Raw genomic sequence first — 17,287 nt, 5'->3', positions numbered from 1 at the left:
GGCAAAGTCCAGAATAGTTCAAAGGGTGCTGAGTGCTCCCAGGTTGGGAGGTGCTGCAGTCCTCTTCCGGAGGTGGTTTTAGGTTCCTTCTGTCCCGAGCAAAGAACTGGTCAAGACAAGCCCAAACAGCAGCGAGGTTTTACATTAAAGGAAGGAAAAGAAACGGGCGCTGGACGAGTGCGGGAGAGAACATCGTGTCAGGCTCACGATCACCGTCCTTTCTAGTTCTCTCACTCCTCCGGGTCTGGGCTGGGGGAAACCTGGCTCCAGAAGCCAAGCGCAGGGCCTTGGGGACTGTTCTGCGCATGTGTCCTGGATTTGTAATCCTTCCCCGCCAGTTCTGCCACGCCCTAGTCTCCTGCCTCAAAAACATTAGAAAGGTGCACACAGATCAGCCAGAAGCCCTTTGCCCTGGATGGAAGACCCTGATGGAGGCACGGCGCAGGAAGAGAGGACCCAGCAGGGAGGAAGGTAACTTGTTCAGGGAAATTGGGCTTTTTTTCTTTTCTTCCTGGTGTTGGAGATTGAACCCAGGGCCTTTGCATTGAGTTATATCTGTCCTTTTTCTCAGTGTTTTGTTTTTCGTTTTTGTTTTTGAGTTAAGAGTCTCACTGTGTAGTTAAGGCTGGTCTTAAACTCACTACATAGTCCAGGCTGGCCTCCATATCTCAGCAATCCTCCTGCCTCAGCCTCCCAAATGCTGAGATTACAGGCGTGTGCCACCATACTCAGTATTTTTATTTTGGTCTCACCAAGTCACTGAGTTGCCTAGGCTGGGCTCGAACTTGCAATCCTTCTGCCTCAGCCTCCCAGGGAGAGATCACAGGCCTGCTGGTTAGGGTTAGGATTGGGACCCTATCAAGACCCTGTTTCCTAATGTCACCACGGTCTCTGGGCTCCCCTGCAATCTCCATGACCTGCCGGCCAGGCAAAGAACTCCACTGGCGTCTCAGGATGACAGGGCGGTGACACTAGAGGACCGAGCCGGTGACGGCCGGCAACGCCGACCTTCCTATCCGAGGGCCTCCTGCGGGTCTGGCTGCCCTGGGTCAGGCTGCCCTGGGTCAGGCTCCCCGGAGCTCGCCCGGTCCCGCCTCCCCGCCTGGTCCCGCCATCCTGGCCCCGCCCCTCGTCCCGGCCCCGCCGCCTACAGATCCCGCCCCTTGTCCTGGCCCCGCCCCACACCGTTCCCCGCCCCGACATTCCGGTCCCTCCTCCCCGCCCGGCCCCGCCCCCGGTGGACACCTAGCAGGAAGCGTGCCGTGCCTCCCTACGACGCCGGGTCGCGAAAGGTGTGAGGGGATAGCGGGTGCGGGTCGCGGTCGGGCGGGTCTCCCGCCGGCCTGGGTGTCCGCAACCCCGGCCTCGTCCTCACCCCCGCCCTCGAACGCACAGGCCCACCGACGCCCCCGCTCGAGCAGCAGCTCGGGGCTCGGCTGCTCTGGCCTGGAGGCGGAGCCGGCGGCGCGGCGTCATGCATATGCATGAGCAGCGCGGCGGCGGCTCCATTGTGCCCTCGGCGGGCGGCGGCGCGATGGTGCGGGCGGTGGCCCCGGGGCGGCGGGCGGCGCGGAGGGCGGGCTGAGCGCATGGAGCGGCGCGGGCCGGGGCCGCGCAAGGGGCCGGGACGGGCCGGGCGGAGGTGAGCCGGGCCCCGGGAGGCGCCTGCTGCGCGGGCTCGGGCAGGTGCGGGGCGGGGGCGGGGGTGGGGGCGGGCAGGTGCGGCCGGCAGGTGCGGGGCCCGGGCGCCCTCGCGGGGATCGCAGCCGGGCCGGGCGCCCACCTGCCGACCCACCACGCACAATCCCAGCCTGGGCGTCCTCCGCTCGGGGTCGGGCCGTCGCCCCTCCCAGGCCTTTGTCGGGGGCTGGCTAGGAGGCCGCCAGGCCCGACCTGGGGTCTCACCTTCGCGGTGGCCAATGGGAGGCTGGGGAGGGCCGGGGGCCTCTGGACGGGACGGCGCTGACTTGTTCCCCGCCCCAGTCGTGGTTCTCACAGAGACACCCTTTTACTGATCGGATCTGTTGAAGCTCAGACGCTGGGGTGCCCTGCTCTCACCACCCAGTGATCACCTTCCATCTGCCCTGGCCTTTCCCATTGTCCTGTCCCCACCACCAGGAGCGGCCGCTGGCCCCCCTTCTCCCCAGGGTGCCCTCTTTCGTGCAGTCAGGCATCCGTGGTGATGTCTTCTTTAAGGTATTTGTGTTATTGCAGAAGATTTCACAGGGACACGGACCATGTGACTGGATCTAAGACCGTGGTGCACACGGGGAGGGTGCCACAGCCTCGACACCCAGTTCTGGCTGGCGAGGGCCGAGGGCCTCCCAAGCTGTAACGGGAGAAGTGAGGGGATCCTGACTTCGCCCAGCAGTGCTGACCTCGGAGCCCTTGTCACACCCAGGGCTGCCTCCAGACTGGCAGTGGAAATGAAGAGAAGTGGGCGGAGGCTTCCGAAGGACAGGCCCAACATGCTTGGGGAGCATCCTGATTACTGGGATTGCTCTTCAAGGGCTGATGACATAAAGGTGGTCATGTGTCCTCAGTCCCAGGTTGGCCACAAGATTCTCATTTTACATGTGATCAACTAAAGACACCAGGTCTGGGTTGTCCCTTAGGCCATTCACTAGGCTGTCCCATACCAGGGCCACTGGTCAGGGGATCTTTCTGAACTGGGTGAGGTCTGCCCTCCCAACTTTTAGCCCCTCCCTTAGGTGGCTCTGCGAGGGTGTCCTACAGTTGGAGGAACAGGACTTCTGACCCCTCCCCACACACGTGATCACCCCCTTTTGAGACTGAAGACCCCATTCCTGCCACCTCCAGAGCTGTCTCTGTTGGTTTGTTTTGGACAAGGGGATCTCCCCATGTTGTCCAGGAAGGCCAGAACTTCTGGGCTCAAGAGGTCATCCTGCCCCAGCCTCCCAAGTAGCTGGGGCTATAGGAACCAGCTGTTGCACTGGGCTTAGAAATGTCATTTTTCCGAGACTTTTGGATTCCAGGGTCTCTTGGCTTAGGGTCTGACCCTGGGTCCTTGGAGGCAGTGAGTCCTCTTTGTGGCCTGCCATGGGGCTGCTGTCCTGGATTCTACCGTACTTGCTTGGTCCTGTTCTTAGCGGCCCAAACAGTCAGAGATTGATGGAGCCAGGGAAGTTGGGGTGCAGCTGCTTTGGGACATCCGAGGGGTCTGGAAAGTAAGTTTTTCGAAGCTCTCTTTCTGGAGGAAGATGAGACTTAACCCCCAGCAAGCCTGTGGCCTTCTAGAGTGATCCAGGCCAGAGCAGCTCTGCTGGGGTCCTGGCTTCTCAACCTTGCATGCACTGAATTCCCCTGTGTTATCAGGAGCAGAGGGTCACAGGGGACCAGCCTGGAGACTGGAGGTCTTCCCAGTTTCCACAGAGTGGCTGGAGGGACGCCTGGCAGGAAACCCTCCCCGCACATGCAAGAGGCTCAGGGGGAACTGGAAATGTCTGTGGTCTCTGTCCACAGCAGAGGAGCATCATGGGTGGAATTCCCCACCCCATTTGGGCTTTCCCTGCCCTGCACCTGCCCTAGGTCTCTGCATTTCCTGGCTGGGAGGCTCACATTGGTCAGCAGCACTGCAAACATGAGAATTTAAGGCTCGGACCCTGGCCCATCCTAGTGACTGGGGTGGTGCTGGGCAGCCTGAGCTGATGGGAATTTGTTGCATTCAGGGAGCTGCTGCAGTAGGTGACCCGAAATGAGGCGTGTGTGTTGGGACAGACAAGCAGGCTGGGCTGACCCGACCAGCTGGGGTGGGGAAGCTGTCCAGGCACCTCTTCAGAGAACAGAGGTAGAGCTGCTGCTGGTGGCGGCGGCTTTGTAATTAAAGTTCTTATTTTGAGATAATTGTAGTCATAGGTAGTTCCAAGAAATAGCATAGTGAGGTCGCTTGTGTCCTTTGCCCAGTTTCCCCAGTGGTAACATTCTGCAAAGCTGTTACATCCTTATCCCGGGACACTACACAGTCTGGAGGCTCCTCCTGCTGCTGGCTGGGATTCACACCCATCGCCCTCCTGGTGAAATGACAGAAATGGGCGATTAGTGCCTCCCCCACCAATCTGTTCTCATTTTCCTGATTTTGTCATGTCAAAATGCCAGATGACAGGACCATACAGTATGTCACCTTTTGGGATTGGCTTTTTCCACTTGGTGCGGTTCCCTGGAGACTGAGCCTGGCTGTGTTGTGTTTGAACTGGCTTATTCCTTTCTCTGACCTCCCCTATGGATGAACCACAGTTGGTTTAACCCTTTGTCCATTGAAAGACATCTGGGCTGTTTCGATTCTTTGGCTACTGTAAATAAAGCTGCTGGAAGCATTCACTTACAGGTTTTTATGAGAACCCAACTAACTTCTCATTTGTCTGAGATGAATGCCCAGAAGTGCAGTTGCTGGTGTGCTTAGTTGGGTGTGGAGGTGTACACCCGAAATCAGCACTGGAGGCTGAGGCAGGAGGGTCACCAGGAGGTGGAGGCCAGTCTGGGCTGCATAGTGAATTCAAGGCCAGTGTGAAGTACTAGTGAGACCTTGTTTCAAAAGAACCAAAAGAAAAATGGCCAGACTCTCAGAGAGTGGCTGTACCACACTACTGTTCCCCCATTATCCTAGGAGAGAACAGGTTTTTCCTTGCCGGCATCTAGTGAAGTAACTTTATTTTAGCCATTCTGATACAGCCATATCTCCTTGTGGTTTTAATTTGCATTTCTCTACTGACAGTGACCTGAGTCACCTCTTTTCATATGCTTATTTACTGTCTGTATTTCCTCTTTGGTGAAGTGCAGCTTCCTGGTTTCTGCCTGTTTTCTAATTGCACTTTTTTTCTAACTTTGAGAATTCCTTTGACCTTCTAGATAACCAGCCCTTTTTGTTGGATATGGAGTTTGTAAATGTTTCTCTGTCCTTAGCTTGTCTTTTTATCCTCCTGCCAAGCTTTTCACAGAAGAAAAGTTTGAAATGGTAAGCGGGGTGAGGTGGCACATGCCTGTAATCCTGGCACTTGGGAGGCCGAGGCAGGAGGATCACTGAGTTAGATGCCAGCCTGGGCTACATAGTGAGACCCTGTCTCAAAAACTAAAACAAAACAGGGCTGGGGATTTAGCTCAGTGGTCCTGGCGCCTGCCTCAGAAATCTCAAGGTCTCAAGTTCAATCCCTGGTACCAAAAAAACCAAAACAAAACAAAAACTAAAGCAAAACAAAAAGTCTGCAATGTTGACAAGTCCAGTTTATCAAAGTTGTTCTCATGGGCCGGGGATTTATCTCAGTGGTTCGGGATTTATCTCAGTGGTTCCACTGCCTGCCTCAAAAGCGCAAGGACCCAAGTTCAATCCCCGGTACCAAAAAACAAACAAAGTTGTTCTCTTATGGATCATGCTTTTTGGTGTCAAGTCTAAGAGATCTCTGCCTGGCCTAGAGCCCCAAGACTTTTTCCAAGCGTTTTCCTAAACATTTTATAGATTGGTATTTCACATTTAAACCTAGAAAGACCAAATCATTTTGAGTTAACTTCAGCATGAATTGTAAAGTTTGGGTTGTTTTTGATTTGTTGTTTTCTTCTGCAGTCCCGGGGCCTCACACATTGAACTCCATACCCAGTGCCCCCACCCTGCATGGCTGGTTTGCTTTACTTATTCTTGCCCCCCTGCCCCTGCAGTTTGTTGGGGGGTCTTTCCTCCCTGCTCAAACTCTGCACCTTTGTGCCTGTTGTGTGGCTGTTTCCTGTCCAGAGTCTTCTGTTGATCATGGCCCTGTCCCGTGTCCTGTCTCGTGGTCCCGATGGCCAAATCTGCGTTCTGACTGTTGAAACCTGTGGGTCGCTCCAGCCCCCATCCAGCAGGTCTGGGGAGGAGCTGCTGGTTGGCAGGACCTCTGCACAAGGTCACAATCCCTGGGCCAGGCTGTGGGACAGAGGTGCCTCCCTTGATAGCCCAGCTGGGCTCTCCTGGCTCCCTGCCTTTTGTGGCTTTTGCTTCAGGGCAGCACTTGGCCTGGGCCCAGAGGGGCATCTCCAAGAGCAGGGCACCCCACTTCCTCCCCTGATGGCCTGTTCCCCACCAGGGCCTGGTGCTGGGCTGGGAAAGCCTCAGGCTGCCAAGACAGGGCCAGGCAGTCTGGGAGCTTCCACCTTGTGCCCTCCTGCCCTGCTGGTCCTACCTTGCCAGTGCTGGGCTGAGGGCAAGGCTCCTGGTCAGCACACAGGAACGGCCACTGCTCTTGGGTGAAACAGAGGCCTTGTGGGTGCTGCAGTGGCCAGTAGAGGCCACCAAGGCCAACATGCCGTGGTGGGACAGTGAGGCCCAGAATGAGTCCTGCAGGGCCACCCCCACTGGGTCCATGTGCCTTTGGGGGTCAGGCCAGGCAGAGTGGACATGGAGGTGCCCTGGCGTGTATTGGGCAGCTGGTGGCACTTGGACGCAGTCTGGAGGTGTGGTTCCCCCCAGCCCAGGAGTCCCCACAGTCTCCCAGCTCCCCATGTCAGGGGCCCTCCACGTGTCAGGCTGGCTGTCCCTGCTCTGTCAGAAACTCTCCCTGTGTGTCAACAGACAGGCGCATAGGGACCGGCACTGCTTGCCCAGCCCCTGTGCTCACCTTAGTCTGCAGTGGCCCCTCCTCAGGGGTCCTCTAGACCCTGTCACTAGGCAGAGGGTGTGCATGGGTGCCCCGTCCTTGGTGTGGGCAGAGTAGACAGCATTGGGAGCCAGCAGCTGTTCCGGGGAGACCTAGGGCTCTGGGCAGTGAGGCCAGGTCACAGGCTTCCTCCTGTCAGGACCCAGCCTTCTCTTACAGAGGAAGGGCAGGCCTGCTGGCCCTGGGGTCCCTCCACTCGGTACCTGAGCGTGTGTCCTTTCCCTCCTGCCAGCAGCCAGAGCATCAGAGTCCCAGGTACACACCGGCAGACCCGGCCTGCAGGCTGCTCTGTCGCCAATGAACTCCATGAACCCCATGAAACCTGCCCTGCCCCCCGTGCCACACAGGTGAGTGTGGTCCCCGTGGTCGCCCCACAGGCCCTGGGCCCTCTCTCCAGTACTGGGGCCTCACCAGCCACTCTCCCTGCAGTGATGGTTCATTCGCATACGAGTCTGTGCCTTGGCAACAGAGTGCCGCTCAGCCTGCTGGGTCCCTGTCTGTGGTCACTACCGTGTGGGGAGTCGGCAACGCGACACAGAGCCAGGTGAGCCCTGTGGGGCTCCGGGCCTCCAGCCCTAGGGTGCTGGGACTTCTGCCTGCTGCGGGTGTCTTGTCCCGGCCTGTGGAAAGGCACTGTCCCCTCCCTGGCCAGACCTCTTGCTTTTGCCTGCTGCAGAGCTGTGGTTGGTTCTCTCGGTGATTCCCACTTCCTTGTAGGTTCTGGGGAACCCCATGGGCCCTGCAGGAAGCCCCCCTGGCGGCTCCATGATGCCTGGCGTGGCGGGTGGCAGCTCTGCCTTGACCTCCCCACAGTGCCTGGGACAGCAGGCCTTTGCCGAAGGTGGTGCTAGCAAGGGCTACGTGCAGCAAGGCGTGTATGGGCGAGGGGGCTACCCTGGGGGCCCCAGCTTCACCACTGGGTAAGCGGGGGCCTCACCTGACAGGGGCAGAAGCAGCACCCCGGTGGGCACATTGTGGCCTCTGCTCTCCTGCTGGCTCCAGCAGCCACCCTGAGGGCCTGGAAAGTATGGGCTCCCCATGCAGAGAACATGGCTATCCTGTGTCCCCTGTAGGTATGCGGGTGGCCCAGGGGGCCTGGGACTCCCGTCACATGCCGCACGACCCTCCGCTGACTTCACACAAGCAGCAGCCGCAGCCGCCATGGCTGCCGCCGCAGCCACGGCCACGGCCACGGCCACTGCCACCGTGGCCGCCCTGCAGGAAAAGCAGAGCCAGGAGCTGAGCCAGTATGGAGCGGTGAGGTGTCCCAGCAGATGTCACGCCATGGCCAGCGCCGAGGGCCGGGGAGGCTCGGGGAGGCGTCTGAGGACTCACGGGACCAGCACAGAACTCACTGGAGGGAGTGGGGGTCGGGGGGGGGGGGGACAGGGACTGTGAGGTTTCTGCCGCCCTGTGTGGGCATGGCCTGGACCATGCCTTTGTCTTCTCTTTCCAGATGGGGACCGGACAGTCATTTAACAGCCAGTTTCTACAGCACGGAGGGCCCCGGGGGCCCAGTGTCCCCCCTGGCATGAACCCTACCGGGATGGCAGGATTGATAGGCCCCTCTGCCCTCTCCCCCATGGCCATGAACCCCACCCGGGCAGCGGGCCTGACGCCCCTGTATGCAGGGCAACGTTTGCCCCAGCACGGCTACCCTGGGCCCGCCCAGGCCCAGCCGCTGCCCCGACAGGGGGTCAAGAGGACCTACTCTGAGGTGAGTGTCTGGCTGCCCAACCCATCCCGGCGCCTGCAGAGCTGCAGGAAGAGCGGCTTCTGCAATGAGAACTACGTGTGCCCATTCGGACCCAGGGCCTTGCCCACCAGAGCCTTGGCCCTGACACCATCTCTCTCCCGGGCATGTTTCTCTCCTGCAGGTGTATCCAGGGCAGCAGTACCTGCAAGGCGGCCAGTACATGCCCAGCACTGCCCAGTACACACCCGGGCCTGGGCAGCCCCCCACCCCCTCACCCTCCTACCCTGGGCACAGGCTGCCTCTGCAGCAGGGCATGGGCCAGTCCCTGCCTGCACCCGGCCCCACGGGACTGCACTACAAGGTAGGGCCAGGTGCCCCAGGCCTGGGCCACCACGGGGACCTTGGGTCAGTCCTGCGCTCGAGGGCTGAGGGCTGAGGGCTGGGGAAGGGTGGGTAGAGCTTCACAGGGGCACGGTGGGTGCTGAGGCCCCAGGGTGAGGGTCCCTTTCAGAAAGGAACACCTGGGGGAGGCAGGTACCAAGGCGCTCTGACATCTTCAATGGGAACATGTCCTTTAGGTGCTCCAGGTGCCACTGGGGGGCAGGTCCTCTGTGCTGCGGGTGGTGGGCACAGTGGAGGCAGCGGGGGGAGAGGAGGAAGTGTAAAGGGCCCTGTCCGTGCAGCCCCGATGTGCCCACTCCCTCCTCTTTCTGTAGTAGATTATGTGGGGTGTCCAAGAGTGTGGAAGAACACTACTCAGCACCCCTGGGGACCTGGCTGGGGCAGGCCAGACCAGGAGCACTAACTTTTCTCTCCCACAGCCCACGGAGCAGTTCAATGGGCAGGGCACCAGCTTCAACGGGGGCAGCATGAGCTACAGCCAGCCGGGCCTAAGCGGGGTACAGGGCATGGCCGGGTGGGCGGCCGGGAGGCTCCCAGGGCAGGCACCGCACTGGCCACCCTGCCATCCTACTAACTGTGCTCAACCCCCACAGCCTGCCCGGACCATCCCTGGCTACCCCAGCTCCCCGCTGCCAGGGAATCCCACGCCACCCATGACACCAAGCAGCAGCGTTCCCTACATGTCCCCAAGCCAGGAGGTCAAGTCTCCCTTCCTGCCTGACCTCAAGCCGGGCCTCAGCACCTTGCACCCCTCGCCCTCAGGTGAGTGTTCCTTCTCCAGCAACAGCACGACAGGCTTGGAGGTGCTCCCGGCTCCCAAGAAAAGCCAGGGTTCCTTCAGGACACCCTCCCCTGCCAGGCCTTCCCTGGTTTTCTGTTTGTGGCCCTGTGGACGTCTAGAATAATACCCACCACACACAGGATGTTGTGTACAGTTTCAGGGGCTTTATGACTCCCTAAAGCCTCTCCCTGCTTCCAGGGTAACCATAGCAGGAGTGGGGCCCTGAGACCTGAGAGGCGCCTGAGGCCAGGCCCCAGTTCACACCTGTCCCCCTTACCCGCCTGTCTGGGTTGGGAGCCTCTCCTGTCGCTCTTCAGGGGATGCTGGCGGGGGAGCTGAGGCACAGTGGGCCAGGTTTGGCGGGGCTCCTGGGCCTGTCCCCCTCACGACCCGTGCCTGTCCCCAGGAGGCGGCCCCTGCGATGAGCTGCGGCTGACCTTCCCGGTGCGGGACGGGGTAGTCCTGGAGCCCTTCCGCCTGCAGCATAACCTGGCCGTAAGCAACCACGTCTTCCAGCTGCGGGACTCGGTGTACAAGACCCTGATGCTGCGGTGAGCCTGCGGGAACCCCAGCCTCCCCTGCCCCACCCCATCCCTGCCCGCCCTCAGGGTCAACCTCCGCTCTGCAGGCCTGACCTAGAGCTGCAGTTCAAGTGCTACCACCACGAGGACCGCCAGATGAACACCAACTGGCCAGCCTCGGTGCAGGTCAGCGTCAATGCCACACCGCTCTCCATCGAGCGGGGCGACAACAAGACCTCGCACAAGCCGCTCTACCTGAAGCATGTGTGCCAGCCTGGCCGGAACACCATCCAGATCACCGTCACAGCCTGCTGCTGCGTGCGTGCTGGGAGAGGGCAGGCGGGACACCCGGCTCCCCACCCGCTGTGTGCTGGGGTGGGAGGGCGCTGTCCCTGGGAGCCCTGGGCCATGCGCAGGGGCCCCCATCACCCAGCCAGAGTCTCCAGGGCTTTATCCTTAAGCCAAGACATTGCTTCTCGTTACTGCCTTTTCGGAGCCCTAGGAATATTCCATTTGGGTGAAACTTTCTAGGTTTGGGGCTCACAGTGGTTATGTAAGAGGAACCAAGTGGTGGGAAAGCTCTGGCCAGGCGACCCAGGTTGCTGCGGGCTGGGGACCTGTAGGCCGGGCAGTCAGATGCCACCTTCCTTGGGAATTCTGAGGTTTTAACTCAGACCTGGGGTCATCAGGGGAGTGCCACAAGCAGGGGGAAATACAGGCGACTTCGGGTGAGCACCCACCAGTGTTGGACATGGATGGGCTGCACAAGGTCTGTTGCAACAGGTGTGGGGTGGGCAGGAGCTGAGGCAGCCGGGCGGGGTCAGGGGAGAAAGAGAGCACATCCCAGCTGTGCATGGGGGCTGGCTGCGAGGAGTACGCTGTCGTGGCCTCTCGCCCTGGCCACTGCCTCTCTGCCACATCCCATGGACCAAACCGCATCCCTTCGCGTTGCAGTCACACCTCTTCGTGCTGCAGCTGGTGCACCGGCCGTCCGTGCGCTCTGTGCTACAGGGCCTTCTCAAAAAGCGCCTGCTGCCGGCTGAGCACTGCATCACCAAGAGTGAGTGTCCCCACCTCCAGCTCCACCTGGCCCAGTGGCTGGCTGTCCTGAGCACAGGGTGCCATCTTCTCTCCAGCCTACAGCTCTGTGCTGGGGACAGTGGCCACCTCCAGTGACTCTGGCACATTACTGATGGAGCAATGACCAGCTCCCTGGCTGCCTCCCCGGGCACAACCTCACACAGGTCCTTCTCCCTGTCCTTGATAGTAAAGCGGAACTTCAGCAGCGGTACCATCCCCGGCACCCCTGGGCCCAACGGAGAGGACGGAGTGGAGCAGACGGCTATCAAGGTGTCCCTAAAGTGCCCGATCACCTTCCGCAGGATCCAGCTCCCTGCTCGCGGCCATGACTGTCGCCACATACAGGTGAGTCCTCAAGGGCTTTGCTGGAATCCAGTGCCTTAGAATGACCTTAAAGCTGAACGTGATGGCGTGTGGCTGTCATCTCAGCACTCAAGAGGCTGAGGCAGGAGGATTTTGAACTCAAGGCCAGGGTGGACAACTTAGCAAGACTGTCTCAAAAAAAATTTGAGGGCCGGGGATTTAGCTCAGTGGTTGCGTGCCTGCCTCGCAAGCTCAAGGGCCTGAGTTTGAGCCCCGGTACCAAAAAAAAAAAAATTTGAGCTGACGCTTCAGCTACCAGGATGCTAGGGCAGGCCTGCTATGGAAGCCCTTGGACCTGGCTGCTCCCTCCCTGAGCTTGGGCTTTGGTTCTTTGTAATTATCATTTATTAACTTGTTTACTAGCTATCGTGTTCACGGGGTTCCTTTTTTTTTTTTTGGTACTGGGGATTGAACCTCAGGACCTTGTGCTTGCGCAGCAGGCGGCGAAACCACTGAGCTAAATCTCCAGCCCTAAAGAAAAGAAACTGAGCACAGAGGCACAGGCCTATAATCCCAGACTTCTTTTGTGTTTTTTGATACCAGGGATTGAACTCAGGTCCTTGTGCTTGCAAGGCAGGCGGCAAAACCGCTGAGCTAAATCCCCGGCCCTCACGGGGTTCCATTTTTAAAAGGTGTACGGTGTAGGGCAGTCTTCCTATTCCGTCGTGAGAGTCTCAGCCTTGGCAGAAACAGTGTCAGAAGAGCAACTCGCCATTGCCGCCCCTGTGGTTGCCCTGCCACTTGCTGCACGGTGGCTTTTCTTTCTTTTTTTTTTTTTGGTATCGGGGATCGAACTCGGGTCCTTGCGCTTGCACGGCAGGTGGTGAAACCACTGAGCTAAATCCCCGGCTCTACAAATTTTATTTTATTTTATTTTTTTTTCTGGTATGGGTAATTGAACTCAAGTCCTTGCGCTTGTGCAGCAGACGGCGAAACCACTGAGCTAAATCACCGACCCGGTGGCTTTTCCTTTTAGCCCCCATCCTGGTGGTTTCCTGTCAGCACAGCTGCCCAGTTCTCCCTTGGGTCATAAGGCCTTCCAGTTCTGGCGAGGGCTGCTCGGCGTGTGGCCCACCTTGTTCCACAGAGAGTACACGGCAGCTGCAGAGTCCCAAGCATACGTGTAAATTCCCCAAAACAGAGTACGGGTGGCCAGATGCCTGTCTAGGCCTGCACTGAGGACCCCGTGTCCCGATCTCTCCACAGTGCTTTGACCTGGAGTCCTACCTGCAGCTGAACTGTGAGCGGGGGACCTGGCGGTGCCCCGTGTGCAAGTGAGTCCTGCCGTGAGCATTGAAGGGGAGCTGCCTTCCTCAGAGGCTTCTGTGGGTGGAACCCAGTGTCGCTAGATACACAGGCTGGGGGAGGTGGCTCAGCTCAGCTCCGGGCAGAAACCTCATCTGGGATGGCCTTACATGAGGTCACCATTCCTGTGGTTACCTCACATGTGCACACCATGTAGTCAGTTGTGTCACACAGGGTCACCTCACTTGGGGTCACCATGCAGTCACCTCATGTAGTGGACTGGGCTGGGAATGACAGTCTCCCTTCATCTTCCACAGCAAGACAGCATTGCTGGAGGGCCTGGAGGTGGACCAGTACATGTTAGGCATCCTGATTTACATCCAGAAGTAAGTGGCTTCCTCCTGCCGCCTCAGCACCTGGGGCACCAGAGGGCAGCCTGTCTGGCCCAGGCCTGGTGTCCCCGAGGGCGGTGGGAAAGTTTCACAGACTGAGGGGGAGGAGGGCAGGGTGAGTGACCGCTGCCCTGTGCCTGCCCAGCTCTGACTACGAGGAGATCACCATTGACCCCACGTGCAGCTGGAAGCCCGTGCCCGTGAAGCCCGATGTGCACATCAAGGAGGAGCCAGACGGGCCGGTGCTGAAGCGCTGCCGCACCGTGAGCCCCTCACACGTGCTCATGCCCAGCGTGATGGAGATGATCGCAGCCCTGGGCCCTGGCAGTACCCCCTTCGCCCCCCTGCAGCCCCCCTCGGGCCCTGTACCCAGCGACTATCCAGGCCAGGGTAAGTACCACACCCCAGCCTGGAACCTTGGTGACCCGGGCAAAGCACTTGTCCTCTGCAGATCAGAGGCCCCGAGCCAGCTCCCAGCCCACATGCTTAGTTCATAAATGAGTGCAGCGGCCACATCCACATCGTGGGGGTGACTGCTCAGGGCGCAGGCCTGGCTGCAGCCTAGGAAGTAGATCTACCCTCCCTCGGGTTTGGATTGGGAGGCCCTGGATGCCACCTCCATGGACTGGCCCTGGCTGGGAACCCTTTGGGGGCCCACCTGTGTGTAGCTCTGCTGTGGTCCCCCTCTTAGAGTTGTCCTGAGCCCAGGGGATGAGAATTCTGCTCTTGGCATTGTGGGGAGCATGGCCCATCCTGCCTCTGCCACACCAGCCTCTCCTCACAGGGTCCAGCTTCCTGGGGCCTGGGCCCTTCCCCGAGTCGTTCCCCCCGACCACACCCAGCACCCCGAGCCTTGTGGAGTTCACCCCAGGGCCGCCCCCCATCTCCTACCAGTCCGACATTCCCAGCAGCCTCCTGACTCCAGAGAAAGCTGCTCCCTGCCTCCCTGGCCAGGTCAGTGCCGGCTGTGGGGCTGGGAGATGGGGCTGTACCAGGGAGCCCTGGAGCTGTTTTAACAGGTCCCCTCCTTCCTCAGATGACACCAGCAGGCCACCTGGACCCAGCCCACAATCCTGGGCCACCGGGGCTGCACGCATCCAACCTTGGGGCGCCCCCAGGCCCCCAGCTGCACCACCCGAACCCTCCCCCCGCTTCCCGGCCACCCCTGGGCCAGACGAGCTCGGGGCCTGTCAGCGAGCTGGCCTTCAACCCGGCCACAGGCGTGATGGGGCCCCCCAGCATGGCCGGCCCAGGGGAGGGGCCGGAACCAGCTCTGGATGTGAGTACCTGGGCCAGGGAGCATGTGGGAGCTGGCTTGTCCACTGTGCTTTGTGAAAGGGAAGACTGGTGCCAGCGGGAGCCTGCCCAGTTAGTCGGCTGAGTGTGGCTCTCACTGCCGGGTTGGGTACCAGGAGCCGTGTATGGTGACTTTCGGCCTGGCCTGGCCTGGGGGCAGGCACCACAGTGTGTAGTGCAGAGTGGCAGAGAAGACTGGGCAGAGGCTCTCGGCACAGCCTTGTATCTGGGTGCTCTTGTCCTGACACGAGCCCTTGTCCCAACCCTGGTGCTGTGAGCAGGAGCTCAGTGTGCTCAGCATGCACCCTGGGTGGATGTACCTGCTTGCTGAAGCCATGCAGGGAGGACTAGAAGGAGCAGCCTGAGAATATACCACCTGCATTTGGCCCAGGAATCACTTGGGGGTCCCCTTTGGGGCCTGTGCACCCCACCCCCAGTGCACAGCTGGGCTATCTCGGGTGCCCTGGCCCTGGTGGGGTACAGCAGCCCCACGTGGCCTCTCAGCTGCTGTCACTAGGAGAGGGGCTGCATGGCTGCCCCTGGGCCTGGGCACGGGCAGGGCCAGGGCTACCTGCCAGCTGGGGTGACATCTCAGACGAAGCTGCTGACCCGCTTGCTTTGTCCCCAGCTGCTCCCGGAGCTCACCAACCCCGATGAGCTGCTGTCCTACCTGGGCCCCCCTGACCTCCCAGCGAACAGCAACGACGACCTGCTCTCTCTCTTCGAGAACAACTGACCCCAAGTGAGCCCAGCCTGCGGGGACGAACCCAGAGCTGTCACCTCAGCTGGCCCCCAGCCCCGCAGCACACTGGCAGCCCTCTCTCCAGCTTCCCACACTCGCTGGCTGGAAGTCCACGCTGGGTCCCGGCCCAGGCCCTGGCCCGCCCCACCCCGCCCTGCCCCGCTGGCCCAGCATCCCAGCGCCCAGTCAGCCCCACCTCGGTCAGCCCCACCGGTACCGCACCATCTGCCCTGCCTGTCCCCGACCACCCAATCTCCATGCCTCCCAGAAAGAGCCGGGTGCCCACGGGCTGCCCGGGGCCAGCACCACCCTGGCCGGCGTGTGCTGTGGCTCTAAAGCACAACGATGTACATAGTGTAGAGTGCCAGCCGCCAGGGCTGTGCCAGTCGCATGTCCCCCACTGCCCAGGCCCTGTGCTCTCTGCCCCTGCCCTTGGGGACAGCTCGGGGGCGGCCATTGAGGAAGGGACCAAGCTGCAGCCTGGGGGCTCATGGACTCGGCTCCATGTACAGATTCTCCAGTGGGCTGCTCTCCCCACCCCTTTTCTGTGACAGTGAAGAATTAGTAAGCTGTGTTTTTAAATCACCTCTGGTCCCCGCCTGTGGCCCACACCCAGGTGGCCAGGGGACAACACCCTCTGCTGGCTTGGCGCAGGGCCTGTTTTGTCTCCCGTCTGTGCGATCTCTATTAAAGGACTCCCTCCTGGCGGGCCTGGCTGTGTCCCTCCTTTGTGCTGGGGATGGGACCTCCCTGGGGGCCAGGCCCCACCCATGGGTGGCTCTGGGGCCTTTGTTGGACTGCTGTGCCCAGCCCAGCCTCAGCCCTTCCTGCCTCCTGGTAAATTTCCTTCTCCCTGGAATTTTCCAAGTTGGCTTCAGCTGGAGGGCTGTTTTGCCAAATGTCCTAGGCTTGGCTGAGACATTTGCCACCATGTCACCTTCCCGGGTGTGCCCTGGGGCGGGGTGCAGGCTGTGTGGGTGTGTGGGTCCCCACCCAGCCAGGGGCCTGCCCTCTAGCCCTTGGCCCTGTCTCCCTGCTGCCCAGAAGGGTGCACAAGTGAGACTGGGCCTCCTCTGCAGGAACCAGGGAGAGGGAGGGCTGCTGTCCTTGTGGCTGCCTGCAGGGGGCACCTGTCTGGGACCCGGCTGCTGGAGTGGAAAGGCAGGTAGCTTGCATGTCTTGTTCCCTGGGGACCATCTGTGGCCAGGTGGTATTTATTTTTTTGAGAAACAGTCTCACTATGTAGTGCAGGTTGGTCTTGATTTCACTATGTAGCCCTGGCTGGCCTGGAACCCAGAGCGATCCTCCTGCTTCAGCCTCCTGAGTGTTGAGATTACAGGTGTGTGCCACACGCCCATGTTGCCAGTTTTGGGGTCCAAGGAGTAGAAATGGTGAAAAGGGACAGGACCAGCAGCAGACTGGTGCTCAGCAGAGAGGAGGGCCCTGGTGCAGCCCCACCCTGCCTCCCTGTAGTGCATCCGGTCTCTCGGAGGCTGGGGTGAGCCAAAGGCTGTGGCCTAACCTCCGGGAGTCGTCATCAGAGCAGAGAACCAAGGGTGGATCGGTGCACTGGGACAGCAGCTCTGTGCCCACAGCCCTGAGCAAGTCACAGAAGCTGCCTGGGCGACAGGAAGTGTAGATCTTCACTCCTGAACTCAAGGCCATTTCTGTAGCGCTGGTGGCCCAGGAAGAATCAGCCTGGCTCCTGGGGTGGGACAGGGACAGGTGCAGGGCTGCGAGGCCCCAGTCTGGGAGAAGGCAGCTGTGTTCTCACACATGTGCCAAGGGTTACCTGACTACAAATGGCCGGCCCTGAGCCCACCACTGCACTGGCCGCCAGACATAGCCCTCCAGGACAGACCGCGGCTCTCACTGAACTCTGAATCCTGCCTTCTCTGATCACACAGACAAGACCAGAGGTAAGGAGAAAGCAAGGGGGAGATTCACAAATATGGAAATTAACCAGTGAGCCATTGTGGTGATACATGCCTCTAATCCCAGCACTCTGGAGGCTGAGGCAGGAGGATCACCCAGAGTTCAAGGCCAGCCTGCACTACGTAGTGAGACTCTGTGTCAGAAAAACAAAAAAGCCCAAAGAGCTAGAAATAGGACAAATTAAACCCAATGA

At 60.1% G+C, this 17,287-nt stretch overlaps 1 protein-coding gene across 9 annotated transcripts; it reads left to right on the top strand.

Moving 5' to 3' along the window:
* The first annotated feature begins 1,194 nt into the window (after positions 1–1,194).
* Zmiz2 (zinc finger MIZ-type containing 2) lies at positions 1,195–15,866 on the top strand. Of its 9 annotated transcripts, XM_087196122.1 has the most exons (20): positions 1,236–1,292; positions 4,946–4,972; positions 6,874–6,988; positions 7,071–7,185; positions 7,359–7,561; positions 7,715–7,898; positions 8,098–8,358; positions 8,519–8,698; positions 9,159–9,236; positions 9,333–9,501; positions 9,927–10,071; positions 10,149–10,359; positions 10,996–11,101; positions 11,309–11,466; positions 12,691–12,758; positions 13,047–13,115; positions 13,267–13,511; positions 13,906–14,075; positions 14,158–14,400; positions 15,046–15,866. In XM_087196122.1, exons 3-20 carry the CDS (start codon positions 6,939–6,941, stop codon positions 15,151–15,153), a joined length of 2,763 nt encoding a protein of 920 aa, XP_087052248.1. In that variant the 5' UTR covers positions 1,236–1,292; positions 4,946–4,972; positions 6,874–6,938; the 3' UTR covers positions 15,154–15,866. The 9 variants fall into 9 exon arrangements, with proteins under 9 accessions (XP_021109929.2, XP_012925888.2, XP_087052248.1 ...); XM_021254270.2 differs by lacking the exon at positions 4,946–4,972 and having other exon boundaries at positions 1,195–1,292; positions 6,877–6,988; XM_013070434.3 differs by lacking the exon at positions 4,946–4,972 and having other exon boundaries at positions 1,206–1,292.
* The last annotated feature ends 1,421 nt before the right edge of the window (positions 15,867–17,287 follow it).

Source organism: Heterocephalus glaber, unplaced genomic scaffold, assembly GCF_053883595.1.
Source record: "Heterocephalus glaber isolate CG9 unplaced genomic scaffold, H.glaber_assembly_v1.0 deba00001610, whole genome shotgun sequence".
NCBI classification, from domain to species: Eukaryota; Metazoa; Chordata; class Mammalia; order Rodentia; family Bathyergidae; genus Heterocephalus; species Heterocephalus glaber.
The sequence above is the reverse complement of the archived record's forward strand: the minus strand, read 5'-3'. Positions and strand labels throughout refer to the sequence as shown.

Excerpts from the sequence above, each read along its gene's own strand:
- Zmiz2 (XM_021254270.2), top strand. The coding sequence starts at position 6,939 with ATGAACTCCATGAACCCCATGAAACCTGCCCTGCCCCCCGTGCCACAC. Across the intron at positions 8,359-8,518 it reads TCAAGAGGACCTACTCTGAG|GTGTATCCAGGGCAGCAGTA; the intron begins GTGAGTGTCTGG and ends TCTCTCCTGCAG. Across the intron at positions 14,401-15,045 it reads GGCCGGAACCAGCTCTGGAT|CTGCTCCCGGAGCTCACCAA; the intron begins GTGAGTACCTGG and ends CTTTGTCCCCAG.